This window comes from Ruditapes philippinarum, unplaced genomic scaffold, assembly GCF_026571515.1.
Source record: "Ruditapes philippinarum isolate M1 unplaced genomic scaffold, ASM2657151v2 ctg9939_1_1_1_1, whole genome shotgun sequence".
In the NCBI taxonomy this organism is placed as follows: domain Eukaryota; kingdom Metazoa; phylum Mollusca; class Bivalvia; order Venerida; family Veneridae; genus Ruditapes; species Ruditapes philippinarum.
In genome coordinates, this window is record NW_026863935.1 from 16,771 (window position 1) to 43,582 (window position 26,812).

At 33.6% G+C, this 26,812-nt stretch overlaps 5 protein-coding genes across 5 annotated transcripts in view; 2 read left to right on the top strand and 3 right to left on the bottom strand.

Annotated features, from left to right (window-relative positions):
- Positions 1 to 374: 374 nt before the first annotated feature.
- LOC132723874 (keratin, type II cytoskeletal 2 epidermal-like) lies at positions 375 to 7,817 on the top strand. Its single transcript, XM_060708676.1, has 5 exons — positions 375 to 2,243; positions 3,214 to 3,277; positions 3,720 to 3,836; positions 4,167 to 5,072; positions 5,334 to 7,817. Exons 4-5 carry the CDS (start codon positions 4,533 to 4,535, stop codon positions 5,676 to 5,678), a joined length of 885 nt encoding a protein of 294 aa, XP_060564659.1. The 5' UTR covers positions 375 to 2,243; positions 3,214 to 3,277; positions 3,720 to 3,836; positions 4,167 to 4,532; the 3' UTR covers positions 5,679 to 7,817.
- LOC132723878 (acanthoscurrin-1-like) lies at positions 3,037 to 4,494 on the top strand. The gene is made up of 4 exons (XM_060708680.1): positions 3,037 to 3,061; positions 3,720 to 3,836; positions 4,167 to 4,404; positions 4,488 to 4,494. The coding sequence occupies exons 1-4, from the start codon at positions 3,037 to 3,039 to the stop codon at positions 4,492 to 4,494; spliced, it is 387 nt and encodes a 128-aa protein (XP_060564663.1).
- LOC132723872 (uncharacterized) lies at positions 7,795 to 17,748 on the bottom strand (the record flags this gene model as incomplete). Its single annotated transcript, XM_060708674.1, has 9 exons — positions 7,795 to 8,055; positions 9,261 to 9,424; positions 10,242 to 10,481; positions 11,243 to 11,360; positions 13,174 to 13,258; positions 13,556 to 13,707; positions 13,868 to 14,027; positions 16,154 to 16,292; positions 17,026 to 17,748. Coding segments are annotated over 9 exons (1,965 nt in total), but the record flags the coding sequence as incomplete, so codon positions are not given.
- On the bottom strand, positions 17,731 to 19,827 carry LOC132723875 (uncharacterized). The gene is made up of 3 exons (XM_060708677.1): positions 19,011 to 19,827; positions 18,679 to 18,718; positions 17,731 to 18,101 (listed from the first exon to the last, which is right to left on the bottom strand). The coding sequence occupies exons 1-3, from the start codon at positions 19,038 to 19,040 to the stop codon at positions 17,752 to 17,754; spliced, it is 420 nt and encodes a 139-aa protein (XP_060564660.1). The 5' UTR covers positions 19,041 to 19,827; the 3' UTR covers positions 17,731 to 17,751.
- A 1,037-nt stretch (positions 19,828 to 20,864) lies between these two features.
- Positions 20,865 to 26,812, bottom strand: part of LOC132723876 (trimethylamine monooxygenase-like) — a 32,338-nt gene continuing 26,390 nt past the window's right edge. The window contains exons 2-4 of the mRNA XM_060708678.1: positions 24,719 to 24,924; positions 22,670 to 22,834; positions 20,865 to 22,356 (exon numbers count right to left, since the gene is read on the bottom strand). Of these exons, the coding sequence (XP_060564661.1) occupies positions 21,323 to 22,356; positions 22,670 to 22,834; positions 24,719 to 24,878 (1,359 nt within the window). The 5' untranslated portion in view covers positions 24,879 to 24,924 and the 3' untranslated portion in view covers positions 20,865 to 21,322. The remainder of the gene's footprint in view (positions 22,357 to 22,669; positions 22,835 to 24,718; positions 24,925 to 26,812) is intronic.

A 26,812-nucleotide genomic window follows, 5' to 3' on the forward strand; every position in this document is an offset into this window, starting at 1 on the left:
ACCTGACATTATTACATAATGAAACCCCACGAACATCACGAGAATATTCAAATGACACCTTATTTGTGAACGAATGAATTACAAGAGCGTAGCGGATGGTATTTTGCTTGGATTTGGAATGCTTTCTTAAACATGATAAAGTACATAGATAATATGTTTCTTGTGAGTAATATTAATAAATACTGAGTTAAAAACTGATATATGGATAGAAAGACAAAATAGCATGTAGGTAAGATAGTTACCGCACTCGGAATAGGTCTGCATAGTATTTACAGACCCGGTGGCCTTTTAAAAACCTCGATTCAAATCGCCACCCGGGTCTGTAAATACTATGCAGACCTATTCCTCGTACGGTAACTATTACATACTGACTGATGGCTGAATATCGAACAGTGAAGACTATGCACAGACGACAGGAATCGGGGTTTTCTGGCAATAAGATGAACTGAAGTGTTCATAACGTTCACAATACGAAAACTTATTACCAGAAATTCGCATAACACCAATACTAAATGATCCCCTTTGATTGCCTGTAGGATGCCGAGTACCGACCTATACCTTCGAAGCCCTTCAAGGACACGCCCTAGTTTTACGTGCCTTTTGTCTTTGTAGTAACGTAAATACGTTCATAATCACGCACGTCGCGGAGTTACTCCGCAGTAAAGGTTAATGTTGAGTAACGTTGGTCAAGGAACATATACGGAGTAATTTACTAATTACTAACCATAGCAAATATTCTGTTAAGTTAATTGCTTTATCAATGTTTAACTTACTAGTGTACATATATGTGCATGTTTATATAGAATGTCATACAGCGGTAGGTATTTTACATGACAACTACAACTGTGGCACACTGACCTCCGTGTTTCTCTGATAAACATCATTATAGTTGTCGTTAGATACACTATTTATATATTTAACATTATCGTGTTCTTAATTAGTCTGTCCACGCTATAAAATATATTAACATTGTAACATATTTACAACAGTAACTCATAGTAAAAAAGAAAGAGACCGGTTCAGTCAGGTGCAAGTTAAATAGCACTACATCTATTCGCATAATATTCAAACTGCAAAATAATTTATATTATATCGTAAGATACACAGCAGTAAAGAATATTCCAAATCTTAAGGCACCATTACACTTTAATTTATGTTTTAATAAAAGGATGAGCAATCATTTTTAAAAAGTAAACTGTAAATTTAAAGCATTTGGAACTTTATCATTTTCTAATGGTCAGCATATTATAGTTATTCTTATTGAAGGCACACAACATTTTCTGATATAAAAACGGCGCTGTATCTTTTATAACACTAGAAATGTGAGGAAAAGACAGTATTGTACATTTGTAGTAAAGTGATATTAAATAGATCAGCATTGCTTCCTTTCCTGAACGTGATTATCTTTATACAGAAAACCAAATCAATCTTACATCAGATTTTGTTGTCCGAAACGAAGGTGAAAGTTTTTTTTTATAAGAAAGGCGTTTTTTAATCATAAAAAACACACACATACACAAAGAAAAAAAAAACAAAACAAAAACGACACAAAAAAACAACTAAAAAGACAACGAAGCTATGCCACAAACGCTTCGATTTTTGAATTCTTGAAACACAGATTAAAAAGCATCCACTTCTCTAACATCAGTTGGTTTTAATCAGAGATAAAAAAATATATGAAATGATTTTAAAAAGAATAGTACGGTTTGTTTCCTTTTGCCGAACAAATTTAAAATTTATTCTGTTTCAAATGCAAAATTGTTACGCAATTTCAACCTTTCAAATATTCAATTTAGAACGATTTTATTTAATAATTAAGGCTTAACTAAAATGTTTTGCAATTATTACAAATCTATAAAAATGGTTATCATTTGTCTATTATATGTGCCTTATTTTACACTTAAATAAAAAAGTACATGCACATCTAAATGACATGGCACAAAACTTCAAGCTTTGATGACATGATTTATATAGTTACAATCCATGTATCTTGTTGTTATGTAGTAAGTTAATTCATTATCAAACAAATATATTGACGTTAAAAATTGACGAGAACTAGAACAACTGTACAATGGAAAACAATGTACAATATAAAGAACTACTTACATGTACATCTGTGTAGGCTAACGCGCGCGCGCGACCCTGTCAGAACACGTGTTCATCGATCATGCATGGTGACCATTTAAAGAACAAGGTCAAAAGGAACTAGGTAGGCATACATTTCCCGGACACCACAGTGGCAGGTATGTTTTGATTTTACTCTTTATATACATACATGTTCATAAATATTTGTTTAAAATTTATGTTTTTATCGTTTATGATATAATAATACAAAACACAGGATAAACTTTCCATTTTTTTAATTTCGAAAATAAAAGCTTTTCAGATTTTATATAAGCTAACTACATGTAATATTATTTATCATAATCAAATATTCAATTTATGAAAACACAAATCAAATTTAATTTGAAATTTTTTTACATATTTTTGCACAGATGCAAAATTAAGGGAAGAAACACCCCAAAGCTTTCAAAAAGTGTGCAATAGGCAAGTGGTGAAGGATTTGATAAATGCAAATTGACGAATATGTGCCGTTGTAGAGCGTTGGACCGTGAATCGGGCGACCTGGGTCCGATTCCCGGACGGTGCGGATCATATTTGTTGTTATTGATCATGAAATCCTTTCTCTGGTCTTTTATATAAATACTGTAATTCTGCTAGGTCACGTAATGAGGTCATAGCATTTTCCTGGTAAACTGTTTGACAGGCGGTCTGCAGTGTCTCAGCTATACTCTGTTTTACCATAGCAATAAATATCAACACTGGCTGCCATTTTTGGGGTCATTCCCAATAGTTCATATGCTTAAGATAAGATAACAATCGTTCATAATTCTATCACCTTTAGGAAAATTCATAAAAAATCTTGTAGGTATTGGTGCAACTTTTCTGTATCTGTAAAAAAGAAATTTGACAAGCCACATAAATCAGCTGTTTATATTGTTTATTTTGTAATTATATAGTATATTGACTCCAAATATGGCTGCCACTTTTGGCAAGGGAGGTAAACGTAAAAATGGGGCACTATCTACGAAATTCCCTATTTAAACATTTCGCTCAATGACACGATCCGGCTAAAATTACAAATATTCCTTTTACCAAGGATGAATCATTGTGAAATAATTGACATATATAAAGTTTATTAATCCATTCCAGAAAATGTTTTCGTCAGTGATAGCAGTTCTGCTTGTCTTCGTTCCTGGATCCTTACAGTTAGACAGTAAGTTATAATACCCGGTATCCCTGTCTACCGTATGTTCGTCAAGATCGCGGACCCTATAACATGTATTACTTTTATTAAAACAGGATATGTTTGTTTGTCCCTTTTTTAAATGAAGTCTTTAGATATGCACGTTTATATTCAATTAAATAAAGGACAATAAAGTGATTACCTTGTGCAATAGAAGTTTGCGGAAATGACAACACTACAGTTATCAAATTCGCAGCTTGATCATACTGAAAAAGCTTCGATTTTTATTATATTACATATTGCTTATAAAGAAATTTGTTGATGCACGGGTGCTATGTTTATACATGCCCCGTAATTATGTTGTCACCGAAAACGTTAAAATCTAAATGAGCACGATTTTCAAAAAGACAGGTGATTGTGCGATTGTCTAAAATAAGTTTATTGCAGTTAACTTGGATAACTATATTTGTAGAACACAATCATAATCACGACAATGTCGACCCAGATTTTGGAATTGGAGGAACTGGCGGAATACCGGTTCCAATGGATCCCGGTTATATCAAAGGAGGTCCTGTAAATATTGGTCAAGGTATGATTGTAGTTAAATTATGAAAACATTGTATTAATGCATTCACTAACAAAATTTAAACTTATTTATTGAACAACATGTTTTTTACTGGAACTGTTAATTGTTTATGTAATTGATTTTTGTACAAAAGTTATTATAAAGTCAGTTGACTGTACAAAATGTAATAATAATTTTCGTACATTGAGGTTTAGTCTCGCTAAAAAGGTTATAATACAATCTGACAATCTCTTTATATAAAAGTATACACTTTGAAATATAGCCCTCACATCAGATATTTAGATAATTTATGATAATGTTATCGATGTCTCTGCTTACATCTTAAAATTTTAGATTTTGGAATGACCGGCTTAGGAGGTGATGGTGGTGAATTCAATAGTATGCTGAACGGAAACAACGGGTTTGTGAAAGGAGGATCTGGGGGCGGGTTTATTGGCAATGGTCTGGGAAATAATGACGCTGGCTTTATGAATGGTGGAAGTGGGGGAATTGTCAACGATGGGATGGCATTAAATGGCGGAGACGGATTCCTTAACGGTGGGACAGGGGGTGTGGTTAATAACGGAGGCGGGTTTGACAACGGGGGTAGTTTCATTAGCAATGGCGGAGGGGGCAGGTTTTCTAAAGGGGGTGGAGTTCTGAATAACGGAATAGGATTTGACGGTGGAATGGGCGGTGGATACGATACGTTTTCTAATAATGGAGGAGTTGGTGGATTTGAAAATGGAGGTGGATTTACAGATAACGGGGGCGGATATATGGATAAATGGGGGTGGATTTACAGATAACGGGGGCGGTTATATGGATAATGGGGGTGGATTTACAGATAACGGAGGCGGATATATGAACAATGGGGGTGGATTTACAGATAACGGGGGCGGATATGTGGGAATGAACAATGATGGTGGATATATGAACAATGGTGGCATCGGAGGAATAGATGGTGGGGTAGGAGGTAACGCAGGTTACGGTAGTTATATTGCAAACGGAGGTGGCAGTATTGGTGGAGGTTATCCTGGTAAGAAACTCCGTGGATTCTCCAGCATACCACCCCGTTCAGTTGGTGGTGTTGGTGGCACATCTATAGCAGGACCGACAAGAGTTGGGGCAATAGGCTCGGCTGACAGGGTCGTTGGGATGAAACGAGGCTACACTAAACATAGCTCACATATTACCACTGTGGTCCGACCAATCGTTAGACCAGTAATACGGCCAGTTGTCAGACCAGTTATTCAACGTGTATGTATATTTATTGATGAGAAAGCTTTAGTTTCATGCGTACCTATTTGAGTTTGTATTTTCTTCTCATTTTCAAGTATATTAAATGTTGGAATTAAAATAACTAATGTAAGAAATCGTGTAATGTAAAATGTAAAATACAAATTAATTCTTTTATCTGGCAGTGTTTTATTTGAAAATAGATATCACTTTTATCAGTCGTCATTATTTTAGTTTAATTATTGTAAAATATGATTATCAAAAATCAAAATTATTTTTCAGGTTGTACGACCAATTATCAAGCGTCCAGTAATAAACCGTGTTGTTCGTCCAATTTACCGTCCAGTAATAAATCGTGTTGTACGTCCTATAATAAGACGACCAATCATAAACCGGATAGTGAGACCAATAGTGAACCGTATAGTACGTCCTATCATACGCCGTGTTGTCCAGCCGAGAGGAGATTCTGGTCTAGGCGGTCTGGCAGGCAACTCGGGATACCCTAGCTTGGGAAAAAGCGGTCTGGCAGGCAACTCGGGCTACCCTAGCATGGGAAACAGCGGGATTGGCGGCATGTCACAATCTATGTATAAACCAAGATTACGAAAACCTCACAAATATTATTAAATTCTCTGTCTGTTCTTTCACAATCTTCATTATTTTGTAGAGTAGATTTATGTAATTTACTATTGTTGTTTTTAGACTAGTTTTTGTCAATAGGAAAAGTAGTGTCTTTTGTAAGATTGTATTCATTTTATAATACATGAAATAAAAATTCCCGTATATTGTACGTGATAGAAAATAAGTTTATAGTAAGATATAGTGTGATTTATACTATTAAATGTTCTGAGATCCTTAACTTACAACCTGACCTTTCAATTTTTATTGGAATTTTAATCATTATGGCAAAAACTGGTCATATACCAATATCCATACACGTGATTAACATCCTGTGGTCAGATTCACAAAACTCTTGAGTTTGATGAAGATAATCAGATAGGATGGGAACAAGATATTTTTTATAATGCTTCTATAAAACAAATTGTATGGTTAACATTGAAAGTTTTTTTTCTCACTCCTACCTTTGACATATTTCATTGTTCTTTCTTATCAAGAAACAGCGCACGTGCCGAATGATTGACAGCTAACACTGTCATGACAACTTGTACAGCGTCATGTTTTCTCTTTTCTTACAAATTTTTGTTAGATCTTAAAAATCATCACATAACTATTTACCATAAAAAACCTGAAATATTTTATTTTTTATCCTGTTTTGTTTTTGTTACGAAAAAGTTTCTAATGCCTTTTGCTTTATTACAGATTTCCTTTATTCAATATGACTTGTTGTTTGACAGATTTTAGATATTTAGTAATGTTACGTAGATATCTCATCGCCATTTTTAAAATACGTTTAAATTCAACAAACTATCATTTTTTGTATATATTTTGCTCATGTTCACAGAAATGCTTCATTGATCTTTGAAATCACGGAGTTTTACGAAATATACCGAATTGACACGAGTTTTTGTGACGGATGCAATACATTTATTAGTACTTAGCGGAGATAGAATGTACGTAGATCTCAATAAATCACTAGCTCTGTTGACAAATTTTGTTTTTATATGTTAAATGATAATAATCTAATTACCAATCAAGACTTATGTTGGATTCTCTTATCTGTATAAAGGTCAGTTCATGATAACACGTGCTGATTTCAGACATAAGAAGTGAAAAGGTGATCTCTTCTCGTTCAATTTTCGTACAGATAAAGAGCCAGACCTAAAAAGACCCATTGAAGGTCTCTCACCACCCTGAATTTGTTACCGTTTTACTCATTTTGATACAAATTAAAAAAAAAGACAAAAAAACCCAAAACAAACAAAAAGACAAACAAAGAAAAACGGATCAAACAGCTCATTAGGAGTGACGCAGGACACCGTGTATATCCAGTAACGCAGAAATGTGCAAATAACGCAGGTAACGCAGAATTGTGCAATTTGGCACCTTGATAAGTAAATGGACCAATATTGTTTACTGTACACCTAATTGGAAGAAATGAATTACCGCATACGGATACTTTAAACTTCATCAAAAATATTTTCATGAAAATGTTTATTTTTCAAGATCATTCGTGAAAATTATTACCTTGATGCCGATTTTTAGTTTCGTTGATATCTTGAAATACAATAACGTACATGTACATATTACTTTACGATCTTTTAATGCGCTGTACCTAAAATATTTTCCAATCTATTCGTGTCATATTACATTTAATTTAGCAGATTAAACGTAATTGATACCATTTTTACGAGGTAACGCCGAATTCGTGAATGAAGCACTGAAACAACGGCGGTTATCTCATTAAATGTAGGTAAATTTTATTTTACCAGCTTCCTTCTATTGTCACCTTCAAAACGGTAATCAGGTTGTCTTTCTCGCGAATGATCTAAAGAAGTAAACATATTCCTGAAAAAAATAATGTAATGCTGGTTAAAGTAGAATGTCGTAGCAGCCGTATGCGCTGATTCATTTCTAATATTCGTTAAATTTGATTTAGATTGAAATATTTTGGTTCGTTTCCTTACTGTGTTATTCATTTTTGGAATAGCGTTGTACAGATACGGCGTAAATTTTACGTTATTTGCACATTCCTGCGTTACTGGATATGCACGGTGTAGACGCAACAGTCTGTAATGTTTAAATAAATGGTTAAATAAACGCTATTGAGAACAGTTAATGCGAATTCTGATTGTCAGATGTATTCAAAGTTACAATTAATTTCCATATGGTTCCATAGAAAATTGGGATTTTACAGTTTTTTTAGCCTATGCGGCAAGATGTATCACACTGCTGAGATGACGTAATGTCTGACGTATCACAGAACACTGCGTCACATTTGATGTAAATATCCCCATGGATACCGGTCATCTCAAATAACTGGAATACAAACTTGGTCTCGTGATCTGTTTGTGACAGCAGATGTGTGTTTGCATCCACCTCACAACTGAAATCAACATTTAAGTATAGGTTAGTGTTTGTTAGTGACTGTCAGTATTAATTTTTATATTGTGATAATACTTAAATATATGCACGGAAAATGCAGTATTGAATAATCTTTTAAACCTGATCATGTTTAGTAATATAACATGCCGGTTCAATTTCGTCAATCTACTGTTCCGCTACTGCGGGTGTCGAAATTTTCTTGTAAAATCTTTTAAGACATTATTTCATTTGCGAAAATGGATGTCAATTAATGATGTTCTTATATGTATACAATCGTTGATTAAGTATTGTTTAAATAAATTAATATCCTGCACAAAGAGTGTGATTGGACTAATGATGTATACTGATACAAACAGAACGGATTAGTCAGGGTAATCCTTTCAGCCTTGGGTTTGATAAATTGCTTGACAAAAGTCCTCTAACCACTAAGCATAATACTTCAAAGCGTAAGCAAGATACAGTACGGAGAAACAAATTTTGATATTTTTATTTGACCTCTTGTGACCTTGACCTTCATTTTGCTCAAGACATCTCAACTTACCATGGAAAACATTAATTTTAAGTTATATTAAAATCCATTTATGTATAGAGAAGTTACACTCGCAAATGAATGTTTTATTTTTTATTTGACATTTTACCCCTAAGTGTGACCTTCTCCTTTGCCACAGACACCTTGACCTTTGAGCAGCGGACCTGATTTTGCGTACGATACATCATCCCATCATGGTGAACATTTGTACCAAATTATTTTGTAATCTTTCAAAAAATGAGCAAGATATAGACCGGACAAAATTTTTATATTTTTATAAGACCTTTGACCTTTTGTGAAGATGAGCTTCATTTTGTTCGAGACAACTCAACTCAACATGGAGAACATTTGTGCTAAGTTATATTAAAATTCATCCTTGTATGTAGAACTTAATAATAGCAAATTAATGTTTTTGTTGTTAATTGACCCCTGATCCATATGTGTGACCTTGACCTTTTCCGCAGAGAGATGTCTCATTCGTTAATTAGTCAAAGTATAAACATTGACATTCTGTATACTAGTTTGATAGTTCCCTCACATGGTAGGAAGACTGAAGTTATTACCTACTCGGCAACTGAAAATTTGATATTTTGTGTTTCTCTTAGAATAATCAGGACAGCTCGATAAATATAACGTATATTTATATACAAGTTAAATTTAACAGGTAAAATACAAACCCGTTTTTGATCAGAAAATAGTGCATTCCATTCTGATTGGTCGTTGTTGTTGTGGTATAACAGGAACTGAGGCGCATTTTAACAGTCCAAGCAACATCTTGGACATACGATTTCACATATACGTTGGTACCAACGGGAACCTGCAGCGGATTACCTGAGATCGCCTGAAACAATGAAGCAAGATTACAAACAAATTCTTAATTCCTGATATGCTGTAACGGTAAAGTGTAAGTTACTATGTTCTTTAGCAACAGGGGAGGTCAGCCTTAACATCGTCGAGGTCTGACTTCATGGACTTTGCCAATCTCTATATTGTTGGACGTCTATTATTGTTCTTTAGCATTAAAATCACTTTAACTTTGAAAAGACTTTACTCATTCTATAATAGAGAATCTCTTTAACCATTAATAATTAATATGTTGATAGTATCATGTATCATAAACACGCGAAACAAACAACTAAAGAATGAGATATGAATGTTGTTGATAAGTTTAAGATACATGATCAGATATGACATAAAACTGTTCTAGAACAAAATATTATTATTCATCAAATATACAGGTATGTTCATAATAAACCATTTTAGAAATTTTTCAACATTTTTTTCAGATATGACATAAGAGAATCTATTCAAATGATAAAATCCTATTGTTTTTTTGTGTGTGTTTTCTTTCATTATTTGAAATACTTACTTTACAGACCTATCCACTTTATGGGTCAATGTTAATATGATTATGTAACATTAATATAAAGTTGTGAAAGCTATAGAGGGTCTTATGAATAAACTGTCCGTTATATTGTTTTAATTGTTTTACTGGACATATTTTAAAAAGACTCACAGCAAATTTTGTATATGAATACACTTACGTATAAGATTTACTGTTAAGTAATGATTCGATTCACGTGCGACTACTTACACAAACTATCAACTTTTTTTAATACACGTGACTAGAAATCTATCTGACAGATATTCAACTTTACCTGTTTGAAGTTTGGGTCTAGAAAGAACTGTGTATCAATTTTGTACTGGTTAGTAAAATTCAACGTTTGACTTGAGTCTATTGATTGGTTATAGGTCACTTGACTGTGGCCATACTGGTCACGTGATATCTGACAGTTGAGATCGAGTGTCCAATTATAATTCCTGATAATAAAGTGGTACGTCGGGTCATGAAATGCGTACAATAGCTGGTTCGTAAAAATGATTTCGTCTCTGGTTTCCTGTAAATATATTATCCTATTTGAACGGTAACATTTTATAATCATGATCATTCATATATAGTAATTGTTATTGAAATGGATGTGGGAAAAGAACTAGAGATTCTTGCTTATAAACTTAAATGGAAGTCATTGCCTTAAAAGTTTGTACAAACTTCTGTATGCATGCTTAGATGTACCGGATCTGCACATATAGTAACACAAGTCCCTATTAGTAAGAATTAACATCTAATAGATATTTATAAAATGATTTTATTTAGTGTTACTTAGTATATGTAAAACAGTATAAGTTGACATTTCTGTTCAGTATACGTAGGGGTAAGTTTACGATTTGAAAGGGTTTTCAAAACATGCTTAGAATTTCAGAAATTCATAATTAAAAATTAACTAATTAAAACAAAAGGGTCGTGATGGCCCTGAATTGCTCACCAGATATAACTGTTTTTCAGTGCCAGAAATAATTGATGAATTTGCTCTTTTTAGCTATAGAGGCCCCAAAAATTGGCCAATCAAATTAATATGAACAAATCTAATAACAAAAAATGTAACGCCATATGTATTAGGTACTCCTTACTCATAAACAATTGAATGAAAACTCAAATAATCGACAAATCGAAATGATTTACATATTCATACAAAATCCGCTTATTTTAGATATACAGCTGAACCCTGACTCAAATTTTCATCAAAACAGTTTTTACATATTACATGGGAAACACACATAAAGAGTCACGTTTTTGTTTATTTTCCTTGCTTTTAATTACCGTGCTAGTAGAAAGACATCCATGTAGCCCATGTCTGAAAATAAGCTGGCTGCCCTGCATAACACCGGTACAACTGTTATCACCAAGATATATATCATCTGACAGGGAACCAGGGAACCTTCAAATGAAACACGGAAAAACTACTCAAATTTGTTCATCTGAACAAAAGTAAAAATAGTGTATACCGGTAAGTTAGTTTATCCATCTAAACAGAAGTAAAAATAGTGTATACCGGTAAGTTAGTTTATCCATATGAACAGAAGTAAAGATGGTGTATACCGGTAAGTTAGTTTATCCATCTAAACAGAAGTAAAGATAGTGTATACCGGTAAGTTAGTTTATCCATCTAAACAGAAGTAAAGATAGTGTATACCGGTAAGTTAGTTTATCCATCTAAACAGAAGTAAAGATAGTGTATACCGGTAAGTTAGTTTATCCATATGAACAGAAGTAAAGATAGTGTATACCGGTAAGTTAGTTTATCCATATGAACAGAAGTAAAGATGGTGTATACCGGTAAGTTAGTTTATCCATATCAACAGAAGTAAAGATGGTGTATACCGGTAAGTTAGTTTATCCATATCAACAGAAGTAAAGATGGTGTATACCGGTAAGTTAGTTTATCCATATGAACAGAAGTAAAGATAGTGTATACCGGTAAGTTAGTTTATCCATCTAAACAGAAGTAAAGATAGTGTATACCGGTAAGTTAGTTTATCCATATGAACAGAAGTAAAGATGGTGTATACCGGTAAGTTAGTTTATCCATATCAACAGAAGTAAAGATGGTGTATACCGGTAATGTAGTTTATCCATATGAACAGAAGTAAAGATGGTGTATACCGGTAAGTTAGTTTATCGAAATGAACAGAAGTAAAGATAGTGTATACCGGTAAGTTAGATAATCGATATGAACAGAAGTAAAGATAGTGTATACCGGTAAGTTAGTTTATCCATATGAACAGAAGTAAAGATAGTGTATACCGGTAAGTTAGATTATCCATCTGAACAGAAGTAAAAATAGTGTATACCGGTAAGTTAGTTTATCCATATGAACAGAAGTAAAGATGGTGTATACCGGTAAGTTAGTTTATCCATATGAACAGAAGTAAAAATAGTGTATACCGGTAAGTTAGTTTATCCATATAAACAGAAGTAAAGATGGTGTATACCGGTAAGTTAGTTTATCCATATGAACAGAAGTAAAGATAGTGTATACAGGTAAGTTAGTTTATCCATATTAACAGAAGTAAAGAAAGTGTATACAAGTAAGTTAGTTTATCCATATTAACAGAAGTAAAGATAGTGTATACCGGTAAGTTAGTTTATCCATATGAACAGAAGTAAAGATGGTGTATACCGGTAAGTTAGTTTATCCATATGAACAGAAGTAAAGATGGTGTATACCGGTAAGTTAGTTTATCCATATGAACAGAAGTAAAGATAGTGTATACCGGTAAGTTAGTTTATCCATATGAACAGAAGTAAAGATGGTGTATACCGGTAAGTTAGTTTATCCATATGAACAGAAGTAAAGATAGTGTATACCGGTAAGTTAGTTTATCCATATGAACAGAAGTAAAGATGGTGTATACCGGTAAGTTAGTTTATCCATATTAACAGAAGTAAAGATAGTGTATACCGGTAAGTTAGATTATCCATATTAACAGAAGTAATGATAGTGTATACCGGTAAGTTAGATTATCCATATTAACAGAAGTAAAGATAGTGTATACCGGTAAGTTAATTAGTTTATCCATATTAACAGAAGTAAAGATAGTGTATACCGGTAAGTTAGTTTATCCATATGAACAGAAGTAAAGATAGTGTATACCGGTAAGTTAGTTTATCCATCTAAACAGAAGTAAAAATAGTGTATACCGGTAAGTTAGTTTATCCATATGAACAGAAGTAAAGATAGTGTACTATACCGGTAAGTTAGTTTATCCATATCAACTGCTATATCCCATGTTGTTGATGTACATCTTGAATGTACTAACTCTTTTAAAGATGGCGCTGCAAATCAAAATGATCAATATTTACCTTTTGAAATAATCGGGTTTTTATTTTCATTTGGACAAACTAGGTCATTGTCAGTTTGTTTTTGTTGTAAAAATATACTGTTTTACTTATCATTTGATAATGTTAACGATGACCTGTGTAAGTTTAAGAATGATTGCATGAGGAAAGTCATTTGCCAACAGAGGGCTAATAGTTTACAATTGTATTGTACATGTACTCTTCAAATATTTTGTTTGTAAAGACGTCAATGCCATATTTTAGAAAATTAAATGAATATTATATATACATTACCACAGTCAATTGCTGCAACATTAGTACATGACAGTGTGTATATATGTTTTACTGAACATTCTGTGATGGACGATTCTGTTCCAAGGCAGCTTATATTACCATGAACGTAGTTACCGCCAGGTGGCAGTGTAACAGATTGTACTGCATCATGCCTAAAAACAATACACATATTTGCAATAATACCATTTTTGCAGACAAATTTACAGAAACTATGTACTAGTTTCAATAAAAAAAATTCAAAGAAATTTATAGATGCTATGATACATTAAATATAAAGACAGCCTTTTGAGCTTTGATAGGAAATTGACTTACGGTAAATTGTATTTGTCATAACCAAGTGTTCTACAAATAACACGTGCTGCATCTAAATTGACAGAGCTTGAGCAAACCGGCGTCCAAATACCACCACGTGACACTTCAAGTTGCCCGGATTTAGAACTGCTTCCATTCAATAGTCTGACTGCTGATAGCTCTACACAATATGAAACAGTAAGCATTAATCATTGATAGCATGCCATTTTAATGCTATCTCCAATACTGAAAAAATCATACTGATAAGTGAACAACTACTGTAGATAGAGGATATTTGTTTAGTTCAGTGTAAGATCGCAATATATTTCACCGAGTGAGCACCAAAAAGTTCACGAGTGGCGCAGCCACGAGTGAAATATGAACTTTTGGTGTTCACAAGGTGAAATATATTTCGATCTTACACTAAACTAAACAAATTTTCTTTTTATTATATGCAGAGAAACGTTTTAAAAGACATTAAACCTAATACTTAATGAAAAGCGCGCCAATTAATAATACTACGTGACGTCATTTACGACGTCACGTCATTAAGTTGGTACCCAGTACTGTGCACGCTGGTATTTCAGTGAAACAACGTAAGGGGCTTAAATTCAAAACAGTGGTAATTTCACTGTTTCAAACAGTGAAATTACCAGTTTTATTTCACTGATATATTTCTATAAACCACCGAAAAGCATGTAATAAATTGACATAATTATTCGAAATCATCAAAAAAGTATTATATTATTATACTAATGTTGTGTATATTTTTGTATTGAGATGCTGAACAGTTGTGTTAAATTCTGATGTCAAAAGTGCGTATGTTTACGTTATTTTATTATATATTAAGAGCATAATTATCGACCTTATACCCCGGTCACATATTTACGGAATACGGCCACGGAAGAGCCACGGAAAAATCAACCGTAGCGTATCCCTGCTAGTCCGTATTAAACCGTACTGATACGTAGTGGTCCGTACGAAAACCGTACTTGTCCGTACTGATTCGTAGTCCACCAACTTGTCAAGGATTTCCACGGTTTGGTACGTAGAACTACGTATTTGTACGGTTACCCTACGTATAAGCTACGGTTTTAATACGGATTAATACGGCATTGTCACGGAAAGCCACGATCCTAATACGTTGTACTACGGAGAGACAGGGATTACACGGTTTATTGCGTTGCAACACGAAACGGTACGGAATGGTACGGTCCACCACTGTTTAGTACGGATGTACTTTTTCAAGGGTATAAATACTACCTTCTTGTTAAAAACAGACATTTTTGCGGGAACATTCATTAAATGATAATTGCCATTTACTGGCTGCAACTTTATATTAAAATGGATCAGAATGATGCTTGATGACATGCATAGAGGTAAAAATATATTAATATCGTACTACAATTCATAAGTAATAGAATTACATTTAATGTTACATATTTTACAAACATTGGATCTTGAAATTGGAGTAAATTGTACATAAAACGAAGCTCTCATGGCCGACCTTGTTGAGGATCCTGGGTCCTTGAATAAATTCATTTTAATCAGACCGCCAAAATCATTGAACTCTGCAATTTGTTTTCTAGGTGTTATTTTCTTGTGTGGCATTTTGAAAATGAGCATGCAAGAGGTTGTGGACGAATGTATTAGGTCCGTATAGATCCGTGGCAATTCGTTCTTCTCCGTATCAATTCGTTCTTCTCCGTATCAGACCGTACTTATTCGTACTAACCCGTGCTTATACCGTAGCAGACCGTAGTGTATCCGTAGTGCGTCCGTCCTGATTCGTGTCGCTCCGTTTCAAACCGTGTCGGTCCGTAACAATCCGTGTCTCTCCGGGGACTTATGGGGGGAAATCCGTCGGACTCCGTACTCATACCGTTCTGTGTCCGTACTGGAACCGTAGCGGACTACGGAATTTCACATTTCCGTAGTAATCCGTGAACGATTTGACTGTAGCTCTTCCGTGCCATTATCCGTGAATATGTGACCGGGGCATTACGGAGTAAACACTATAAAATAACGAGAAAGACGGCACACAACCTGAAGCGGCGTTACGTCCCTTCCCTTGTTTTGCCAGTATATATTTGTACGTGCAATAAATGCCGCTGTAATAACTTTGGACCTAAGAAACTAATACTTATACGATATGGCCTCAGGCAGAATTTTAAAATCATAAAGTTGAAGTTGTCAGTTAAGGTTTTCTATTACCGACGACCAACACAAAGTCATTTAAACGGTAGCGTAGTCTCTTTTTCTCACTAACATGCTTTTGCAATTAACGTGAGCATAAGATTGTCTTACCTATAAAGCTTATTCCAAGAGGATACGCATATGACTCATAATTGGCAAATCCATACAGAATAGCACCGAATGAAACATCTGATATGTGGTAAAGGTGATGTGAAGACTGTGATATGTGAACTCGAACTTCACTGTAACGCTACAATCATCAACATTCCAAATAATTGTTATCAAAATTTTTAAACTTTCTTCTTAAGGTACAAAAATATATGGTCAATATCCCATCCCAAAAAGTCAATGATTGTTTTCATTGTTCATATATAATTTTTATTTGTTTCATTTAATGGCGCACCAACAAAATTTAAGTCATACAACGCCGAAACAGGGAAGATGATATTGGCTAACTTTGGGTGTTACAATCCTAAAGCAGCACAAGGGCTCAAAACCACCTCACCTGCTGGACCTTTAACATGCATAGACTTCAGTCATTCGAACCCGTTTAGTCACCTCTTACGATCACCCAGGGATAAACTGTTGCTGCAATTCATTTTCCTCATCAATAAAGACAAACCTCCAGTCTTAAGGGGCTGCTTTATACAAAATGGTGGATAATGGAATAAAGATATATGCTCAAGTTTGATGATAATTACTACACAGTTTTTTAAATAAATGTTTTGACTTAAAACAAAGAAGATATGTTATGTTTAAAATTCTATACACAATATCAAATATAGTGTCATTAAAATAACTGTCAGTTTTTATTTAAAGAAAATGCTTACTTAACTTGACCTGTAATAAGAAAAACAGCTTCCTATACCTAGTTTATTCATTCCTTTATTCAAACTAGACAGTAATAATTTCATGGATTTTATTTCTGTGATCTCAAAGGAAACATAGTATATCTATACATAATTATAATAAACTTATATTACTTCTGATTGTTTATGATGTGTTACCAGGACTGTCTTCTCTTCTCCACTCAATGATCTACCATCCAGGCGTAATCCTGTCACATCAGAGCTGTGTATTACAATAGACAGATAGTTGTTGACGACATCCGGTGTCTTAAAATAGAAGTCGTTGTCAAAATGGTCTAGGGAAGGTACAATAGTCATTGATGGATCACCTGTTTGACCATCAGCAGTAGATCCTTCTGCGTACTGCACAAGAAGACATGGGTTTGAACAGTCAATAAGTACAGCATCGTCTTGTGTAAAGGTTTGCTCGTAAAATTGACCTCTGTTTAAAGTAATGACTTTTAGATTTCCAAGTTTTACAATGTTACCGTCACTTCCTGATATTACACGTATACGGTTGTGAAGACGTGTTTTAAAAGCAGCGGTTATATACTTGGTACCCCAAGTTGAAAGTGGCGGCACAAACTCTAGTAAAACATCACAGGCTGTAACTGATTTCGGAACATCAGCACATTTATTTCCTGATACAATAGAAATGGGTTTATCACTATCTACGTACGTTCCAGTTAAATCGTGAACGTGCTGTATGTGTGCCACATCCAATTTGTGTAGGGTTATGGTAGTTTTTTGACCATTTGAGTAGTTTCTTCCAAGAAATGTCACAACTCCTGATGATATTCTAAAGGTTATAGTGACTGACGTTGAATCGTATGCAGCAGCTATGGCAAACTCACTCGATTGTTAAGGTGTATACGATGCCACAAAGTAATTTGTTGATAACGAAGTGTAAGGCAGTACCAGAAAGCCGTCTGAGGAAGCTAGTTTATTTTGGGAGGTTGCATATATTCTAATATCTCTATCACTGATTACATGTATACCCTTTTTCCAAATTCCCGAACCTCTCAGTTCAATTCGGTTATTTAGAGAAAAAGTTCTCGTACCTTTCTGGACAGTATAATTAGAATTTAATCCTACTTCTGGAGCCTCGACGTGAATTATGCTTGTTTCCCTCGCAGCAACATCAAATGACAAGTCCGAGAGAGAGTCGTATGACTCAGGAAAAGCAAATACAAATTGTCGGCCGTGATTCCCTTCAATGAATAATTCTGCTTTGTACATTTACTTAATAAAATATTGTTATCAAAGAATTTAGCATGGTAACCATGCATACAGCATGTTACAACCTTGTTCAGAAAAATTATGCTTCAAATCCTTTGATAATCGACTCTTTCGCTAATTCTTAGCGCCATTTAGCTAAATTATTTAAAGGTAAAAAATATTGTTATATTTTATCAAATAGCTTATATTTTTCAGAAAACAATAGATAGCCATCAAAAATATTTCATTGTACAATGTATATATTGTATATCTACATATTTCTTATCAGAACTATAATAAGTCATATGAATAACTTCTTTACGGATCGTACGAATTTGACGATTTATTTTACATTTTGTGGTTCAAAGGATTTTTACTTGACAATAATATTTTGAAATTATTGTTAATTTTTATAACGGAGCATTATTTTGGTTTTTATGCGTATCTGGCCTCCTCTTGTTATTTGTTTTGAACGAAGCTAAATAGAGTAAAGATATTGTATAACAAGTCAAAGTTTCGTTAAGTGAAAAGCAAAGTTATCAAACGAACCAGTTTCTTAAATGAACTTACATGAATATCCTGTTGAAATGCAGTTCGCCAATGAATAAAGCTGTAAAATAATTTGTTCTTGTTACTATGATTGATCAAATATAAAAAAACTCAACCTTTAAATTTCGTTTTTTTTTTAATTACAAACGGTTAACCCCTTATATATCTACAGAGATTTGCAAAACAGAATATAAAAGCACAAAACAGTTTAAAATTGCAGTACATGTATATTATTCGATTTGAACGTGTATAGTATATAAACTTAAAGCATGCTTACTTCAAATCAAATACATACATGAACAGTTTTGCAAAATGAATGCATTACTAGCATAAAACAAGATAGAAATACCTACTAGAATAATATTGAAGCAAATTGATTCCATTTTAAAGTAGAACAAATTTGTTAAAGTAATATGTGAAATGCCAATTCGCCGATAAGATCTCAACTAAATATGGTATATAAAAAACGTGTAGTAGGCTATATAGATAACGACTTAAAAGGAAAGAATGAAGAACGACTTACAGTTTATTTCGATACCAGCAGAATTAAACTTTTTTAGAAAGAATAGATTTTCTAACCATAAAGCATTAAAAATAACACACTGGAATGGATCGATCCAGGTTAAAAAGTATTCATTTATGTATCTAGCTCCTTTCACATTTCTTATAATCTTATTGTGTAAGGTCTTATGTATTATAACATTATTTATTACAAAGTAAATGTACCATTTTCATGCATTTACACCTGCAGAAGCATCATGACGCATATATGGCCCAAGCCTGTAGGCTTCCTTAAATTTTTTAATGCGCGAAATAAATGTGCATTGTCGCTATTCTTGCATAAAAGTATATATCTAAATCGGTAATTACGCGTTTCGTTATCTGTATTTTGTATAAAGAAACCCTTGCGTGTGTCATGCTTTCCACGTGCTATAGTCCGATGTCATTTGACAATTCTATTTTGATAATTAAACTACCGTGGCCGCCATTGCGCCCTGATCGAGTTACCATAATTATTGGAAACAACAAAGCTTGATCGTTATGTTATGTAAATGTATACCTGCTTGCGCTAGTGTTATGCAAGAACCATGTGTATTGCGCTAATAACGTTGTCCCATACACAACATACCGGCTTCCATAAGATAAATGTTGGGCCAAAAGCGAAATATTAAATTGCAGTAGCAATGACTTTGCACATATATATCTATAGTTGTTTGTACTGCAAAATGTTGTTTCAACAGAACATTTACGTAAAAATGATTTTTGCAGTATATCTGTGTGACATCTGTTGTAGTTGCTAATACTTAATACAATTCAAATGTAGTTGGATGTCGATACTTTAAACGGTCCCAATGAAGTAGAGCTTTCGTTTTATCCTCGTTCATTTCACAATCGTAATTTTTCTTAATAATTGAATTTAGTATAATCAAGATGATAATATGTCTTCCAGATCCAAGTTAATCTCTTGTTATCATATTGTTCTCAAAATCTAGCAATTCAATAACACGTGGTTCATACATTTTATATTCTTATAGGACTGTCTATGTCACTGTCCAAGTATTTTTTTGAAAAGGAAGATATAAATGAGAACGTTTTATTTGTATAATAAATCCATGGATTTGTATCACATACAGAGGGAAATGGTGACAAAAAACAAACAAACAGAAAATATGAAAATAAATCGAAAGTAACCTTTCTTATTTAAAGATAATTTTGTTACAATTGACTGAATAAATTGTAAGATTTTGCAATGATAATGGATATTTTATGTAAATAAAATGTTCACTAGAAAATGTAATGAGATTTAAACGCAGTGTAAAATGTTTTGTGTGTGGAGAGGGGGGGGGGGGTTAATTGACAGAACTCAAATATCTTAGAGTTTAAGAACTATCCTGTGTATTTTATTTTAGTACTATTCCTTACATTTTATTATATAATGACAAGAACTATTTTTTTACATTTTATTTTAGATTCTAATTCAGAATGGCAAGAACAATCCTTAACATTTTAGTTTAGATTGTCCAATGAGATTCCCGGCATTCAGTTTGTAATTAAAAATTGCATATGTCATAGAACATAAGTCTGACATAACATAGCAACAACAGCATGCACCCAGATACGGGAATTAAATGGACAAGGGCGGACGATATAGAAAACGAGAGCGTGGGGATTAAAAGAAAATACCTGTTACAAGATATATCAAACCATTAAGATAACTGAATTTTATTAGCGTTTTTATACGAAATACATTAATGTTATTCATATCTACTAATCTAAATGATCCAATACATTAATCTGTAAGTGACTCGTGACTGATGATATTCTTGTAATTGTTAATGAAATCAAATTTTTGTCTTTATCTTTTCTTCTTTCATTTATCTGATATATTTTTGAGTCCTTTTGTTCTTGCTTTTTCACGTTATCAAAATATGATTTGCACAAAGCACTCGTCCACCACAACGATGAACTAAGTATCTTAAAGTTAATGTTTTCAAGTAGTCTAAACACTTTTTAACCGAAGTATGATAAATAACAAAAGTGTATTTATATTTTGGAAAAAGATAAATTTGAACTAAGTCAGTCTTTCAAATTTCAATGGTAATAAAATATAGAAAACATAATATTGTTTCCTTGACGTTCAGTAAATCAATTCTGCAGGGTTTTGCTAGATATATGCATCAACAGAATCATCCATGCAGTCTACCCAGCTTGTATGATGGGATGGTGCAAGTTTCCCTGTGTACATAGATTTATAGCACACATCTTTATATCCCATGGCGTTGATTTGCTTTTGTTCTGAAATGTCTATCAGGATATCATATGCCTTATCGATATATTCTGGTGGTAAGTCTATATCTTTGCCAATGTCGTGGTAAAAGTCTCTCTGAAATTTGAACATATCAGGTACACTTTTAACATTCGTTTGCTTTTTCTGCCATTCTTTAACATAACCTTCCATTTCCTCCCACTGAACTGGTTGTCCAGATAATTCTTTAATGATGAATTTTAATATCCACGTAGCTTGCGCATCGATAATACCAAACCCCAAAAATACGTCAAAGGCTGCCATATGGAATAGGTTCTTATTGCCGCCTTTAAGCCATACTGTACCTTTGTAAAGGTTGTCTGGGAGAAGTGTTGTTGTCCCTCCAACATCAAAATGAAGACCACCCTTCAAGAATGGATAATTGTATCTATATCCCGTACAATAGATGATTGCATCAAAATCAAACTGTGTTTTATCTTTGAACACAGCTCTATTGCCTTTGATTTCGTCGACGATTGGTCGTTCTTCAACACCTTTAGGCCACTTCAAATTCATGGGTTCTTTACAACTGCAGATGACATGTTTTGAGCCGTATTTATTCAGTTGGAGAGCAATCTCGCTTGCAGAGAATCTGCCCCCTATGATAAGCACATTCTGATTAGTAAACTCCTTAGCCTCCCTGAACTCGTGAGAGTGAAGTATTCTTCCACGGAATGTATCAATTCCCGGGTAAGTTGGCATGTTTGGGTAAGAAAAGCATCCCGTAGAAACAATAACATGGGAAAATACTTCCTCAACCAGGGAGTTGCTCCGGAAATTCCTCGCCCAAACAAGGAAATCGTCAGTCAAATCTCTGTATTCAACACTTCTTACTTCGTGTTGGAAATGAATGTGTTCGAAGAAATCGCCTGTGCTGATCCTTTTCATGCGACCTGCAATTTCAACCAAATAACCAGTCTTAACTAAAATGCAAATATGGAAGTATTACTATTGTGTTCACGAAAATAAAAACACTTCACGGTGACAAAAAAGAAACATTTCATCTTACTTATTTCTTTCATCTAAGACATAAGTCGACATCCTTTAACATTGACTTGCTTTCAAGCAATTTTCTCATGCAACTGTAACTCATTTATCATACAAAGGAATACAATTTTAACAAGGAAACATTTATTTTTTTTCCACAATATGGATGACTCCCGAGTAAAGTCAATACATTGATAATTGCGATAATTATATCCTTACCGTCAAGATAACGTCTGTGCAATTCTCTTGGTAAAAAAGAAGGTAATTCTTTACCAAAATGATCCTGAAATGTATAATCCTTGAATTCCATACTTTCCTTTGCTCCTATCGCCCACAAATTTCGGTACATACAATTATGTATACTTTCACCATATTCGTCAGAATCTGTAACGTAAAATAATATCGCTTTCTATTTAGGGGAATATTAGACATTTCTTCGCCTCTAAGGTTATATTCATAGCTGTCATTGTTTTTTTTCGGCTTGACGTTCTATATCAGGGTCACTGTGACTTTGTCCGTTTTCATATCAATACCTTATGTAATAATTTTACATACATTGTAATATGCAAAGATCTTCAGAACTATATAATCAAACCATTTTTTACAAAAGAGATTGTTTAGTCACCATGAACATGAACTTTGACCAACTATCCCAACTATCCCAAAAACCTCAAATCAAAACGGGTAATGATTTTGTCATGGGCAACTTTCAGAAAAACTCTAACGACTGTAGCTATAGGTCAAAGCTTCATACACGGACACCCCTCTGGATATCAATACAAAGCCATGGTGCGGACATACTTGTTGTTGTTACGTTCATGGTGAACATGAAACTTTAACCAATTGACCCCAAAATCAATGTGACTGTTCACCTGTCACTATTTGAGGGCAATCTTGTAGGCCAATGTCAACGGACCGACCGGCCTACAGGTTCTGTGAAAAGCAATATAATCCAACATCCTCGAAGGGGTCATGATTAGTCAGCTATATCATTTTGTATGTTATTAGCTTGAAACTCTCTCATAGCAGACTTTGTTTATAGAATTTATTTAGAGATGTAATTAGAGGAAAAATATGACACTTTTAAAACAGTGAAAATTTCCTAAAAACAAGGCTACATGGATCAGCTTATATGATAAATGAACATATTTTTTTTAAACAGGAGCAATACATTTTTTGTTTGGGTGGGAATGGGCGGCGTGGTTGTGGGAACCTTCATGGTTAAACTCAATAGAGGTCATTTGCCGACTTTTCTGCTTTAGTAGTGAAGGATGACCCCTCTGTGCATCATTTCAGGCACGAACATATTCCTGAGTTAAACCGCTGACTTTTCTTTAAGCAAGCTAGACATATCCTCACATGAAAATATGCAAAGTCCCTGGCGGGGTTACAACACACTGCGGTTAGTGGTGAGTGGTTTAATGTTGTAGACATTAACCACTCGATCACGGACGCTCCTTACGAATAAAAAATAGAAAAGAATTATATACTCGATCTGATCGAGTCAGGTCATGAAATCGGTGCCTAGTGACCTGCTAGCTCTACCCTTGCTTATATTTATACTTTACTAATCTCTTTTTACTTTGAACGGTCTGTTACATGTGCAAGCACGTATAATCATTTAATTTATTATATAACTACTATGTATGAATCTCTGTTAATATCAGTCTGTATTTATCAGCTCTTTGTATACAAGAAGAGTGACTGGAAGTACAGAAGTTTCACGAGTATTAGAATGACGACAACAGTTTAATATCATCAGTTTAAAGCAGCATGTCTCCAGATTCATGCACAATTTTATGGAAATTTTGAAAATGTATTTAAAAGTGAAATATTGTGAAGAAATCAAAAGGAAGCAATTAACACATTACAAATAGCACTCACAACCCATGAAAATACCAAACTATGGTCAAAATATTAAAAGATAGCCTTAACTGCGTTACTAACGCAGTTGAAATATGGTGATAAATACTAAAATAAAAAAAAAACATTACTCGCACATAGCATGTAAATTATTATTTAAATCTTCAATCTGTTTACCTTTCCTAAAATGTTAGTACATTTTCTCAGGTTTGATTTTACTCATCTGGAGGCAAACATCTTAAACATGTTTATTAATTTGAATGTTTTCAGACAAATTGTAAATTATCAAAGCAATCATAAATTATAATGATTTTATTATTGACAGGATAGTCTCTGTATCGCGAAAAATTCGGGTAAACTTAACGCTTTAATATATAATATTAATTTTACAAATCGAATGTTTACCTGTCCTCCAGGTATAGTTCCATTGTCCACACCATGTTGCCTGCTTTTCGTAACATTCAAAGTCAATCTTGTCAGGGTATAGTTGTTTTATCTGGTACATCACTGACATGCCGCTAGGACCGGCTCCAATAATGCACACTCTCGGTTTCTGTTTAGACATTACGTTAAGGTGAAACTATCGACAGGTTTATGGCAACGTCAGAAAGCTTATTTCAATATAAGAAATGCATTATTTAAAGTATGTTCGTTACTATTGCCACCAAATGTCTCAATATAGGAACAACAAGAACTGTGGTTTCGTTAGAAACAGACAAACGCCCCCCCCCCCCATCCCCGAGCAGTGCCCAGTGGAGGAACCATGATATTGACTTGCATCAAAGACATGATTACGATAAAAAGAATTTTCTTACAAGAATAAAAAAACAACATTTTGATCATTTCTCAGTGAGCCCGTTTATTTCAAAGGGCATCTGTGATCGAATGCCAACAAGCTATTTTAAAGTTGTTCAATGCGAAAGAAAGTTACAGTCTAGACACAAATGTGTGCATGCATATATAGAGGATTCAATAATTTTCACCTCGACTTTTGAGGTAGAGACACGGTTCCACGCGACACACAATGTTGTTGCCAAGCAATTTTATAATATCCTTCAATGCATGACAAAATTACAGTCCGGACATGAATTTGTACCTGCAACCTCTAAGTGTGACCTTGACTTTTTAGGTAGAGATATGACACGTCCTATTGATGTGGTAGACATTTATTTTTAAAATCCTACAATGCACGACACAGTTACAGTGCGGGCAACAATCTGTAATTTTAAACTCTTCTTGTGAGACGATATTCATAATTAACTAGCTTTTATATCAGGTAACACGTAAAGTAATCTAACAAAATAAGACGAAAATAAACTTACTGTTTATACTCAACATAACTAATTCCGCGTCATCATTTATCTCACGGTAATGGCATATTTTCATGTGACCAGTGTTATAATTGGTCAGAATTGACATATTTTATTCAAACACCTTAACAACAAAGGTTTTGTGCAAAATAATTTAAATCTATAGAATTTTACGTAAAACTGAACAACATTTTACAACTTTCTGCAAAAAACAACAATAGTCCATTAAAATTGTGCATACGTCTGAAACAATCATAATTTTCTAAACGTTCTTGTTTGTTGAAAAAAATAAATTTTGAGTTACAATGTGAAAATACTTTTAATATTTAAAATTATGCAAAATAACTTAAAGAAATTTTAACTGAAACATGAAAAAAACTGAAATAAAACACCATTACCGCGAGGTAAATGATGACAAACTGTTTTCAAAAATGGCCGACACACTGTTTACATCTGACAAATTAAAACTAATTTTGATTGAATATATTGTTGTTTCCTTGTGTCATATAGCAGAAAAATGACTAAATAATACAGTTTATGACAGTTTTTGTAGTGTAAGTTTATTGTTTGTGTTCTTTACTGTTTTAAAGTGTTAAATACCGTGAACTAAGAGGAGCACAGTATATATACTTCAATATTTCATAACATCTGTCCCACTATGATGAGAAATAAATTCTATACATGTACTATTTTATCTTGTATATTTTAAGTCACGTCTACAAATATGCAAAACTTTTTTGTATCTAGTTTAAATCTAAAACAATACTGTATCACTACGAGTCATAGCGTGCATTATATACAATTTCATTTTTTTGTAAACGTTAACGTTATCACGGGGGAGGAACTGTTACAACGGAGTTCTTCTGGTAGCTTGTCATGAGTTCTTCTGAAAACTGTCCATTTCCCAATTATTTGCTCATTCGTACATATTTACATGTTCATATGTGATTTTTCTTCCTCGCCATACTTAATTACCTATAATATTGAAGATTTATGCCTGATTTTTCAAATGTTCTAGAGTTCTTCTGATAACTGTGAAGATGTGATAGAGTTCTTCTGATAACTTTTGTTTACTGCCATTGTGTTTCTTGCGCTAGGGTACAGCACGTTTTAGCGTTTTGTATTATTCGATAAGAGGTGTAAATTATCATGAAACGTAGTATGCTCATCTTTTGCAAAACATTTTGTT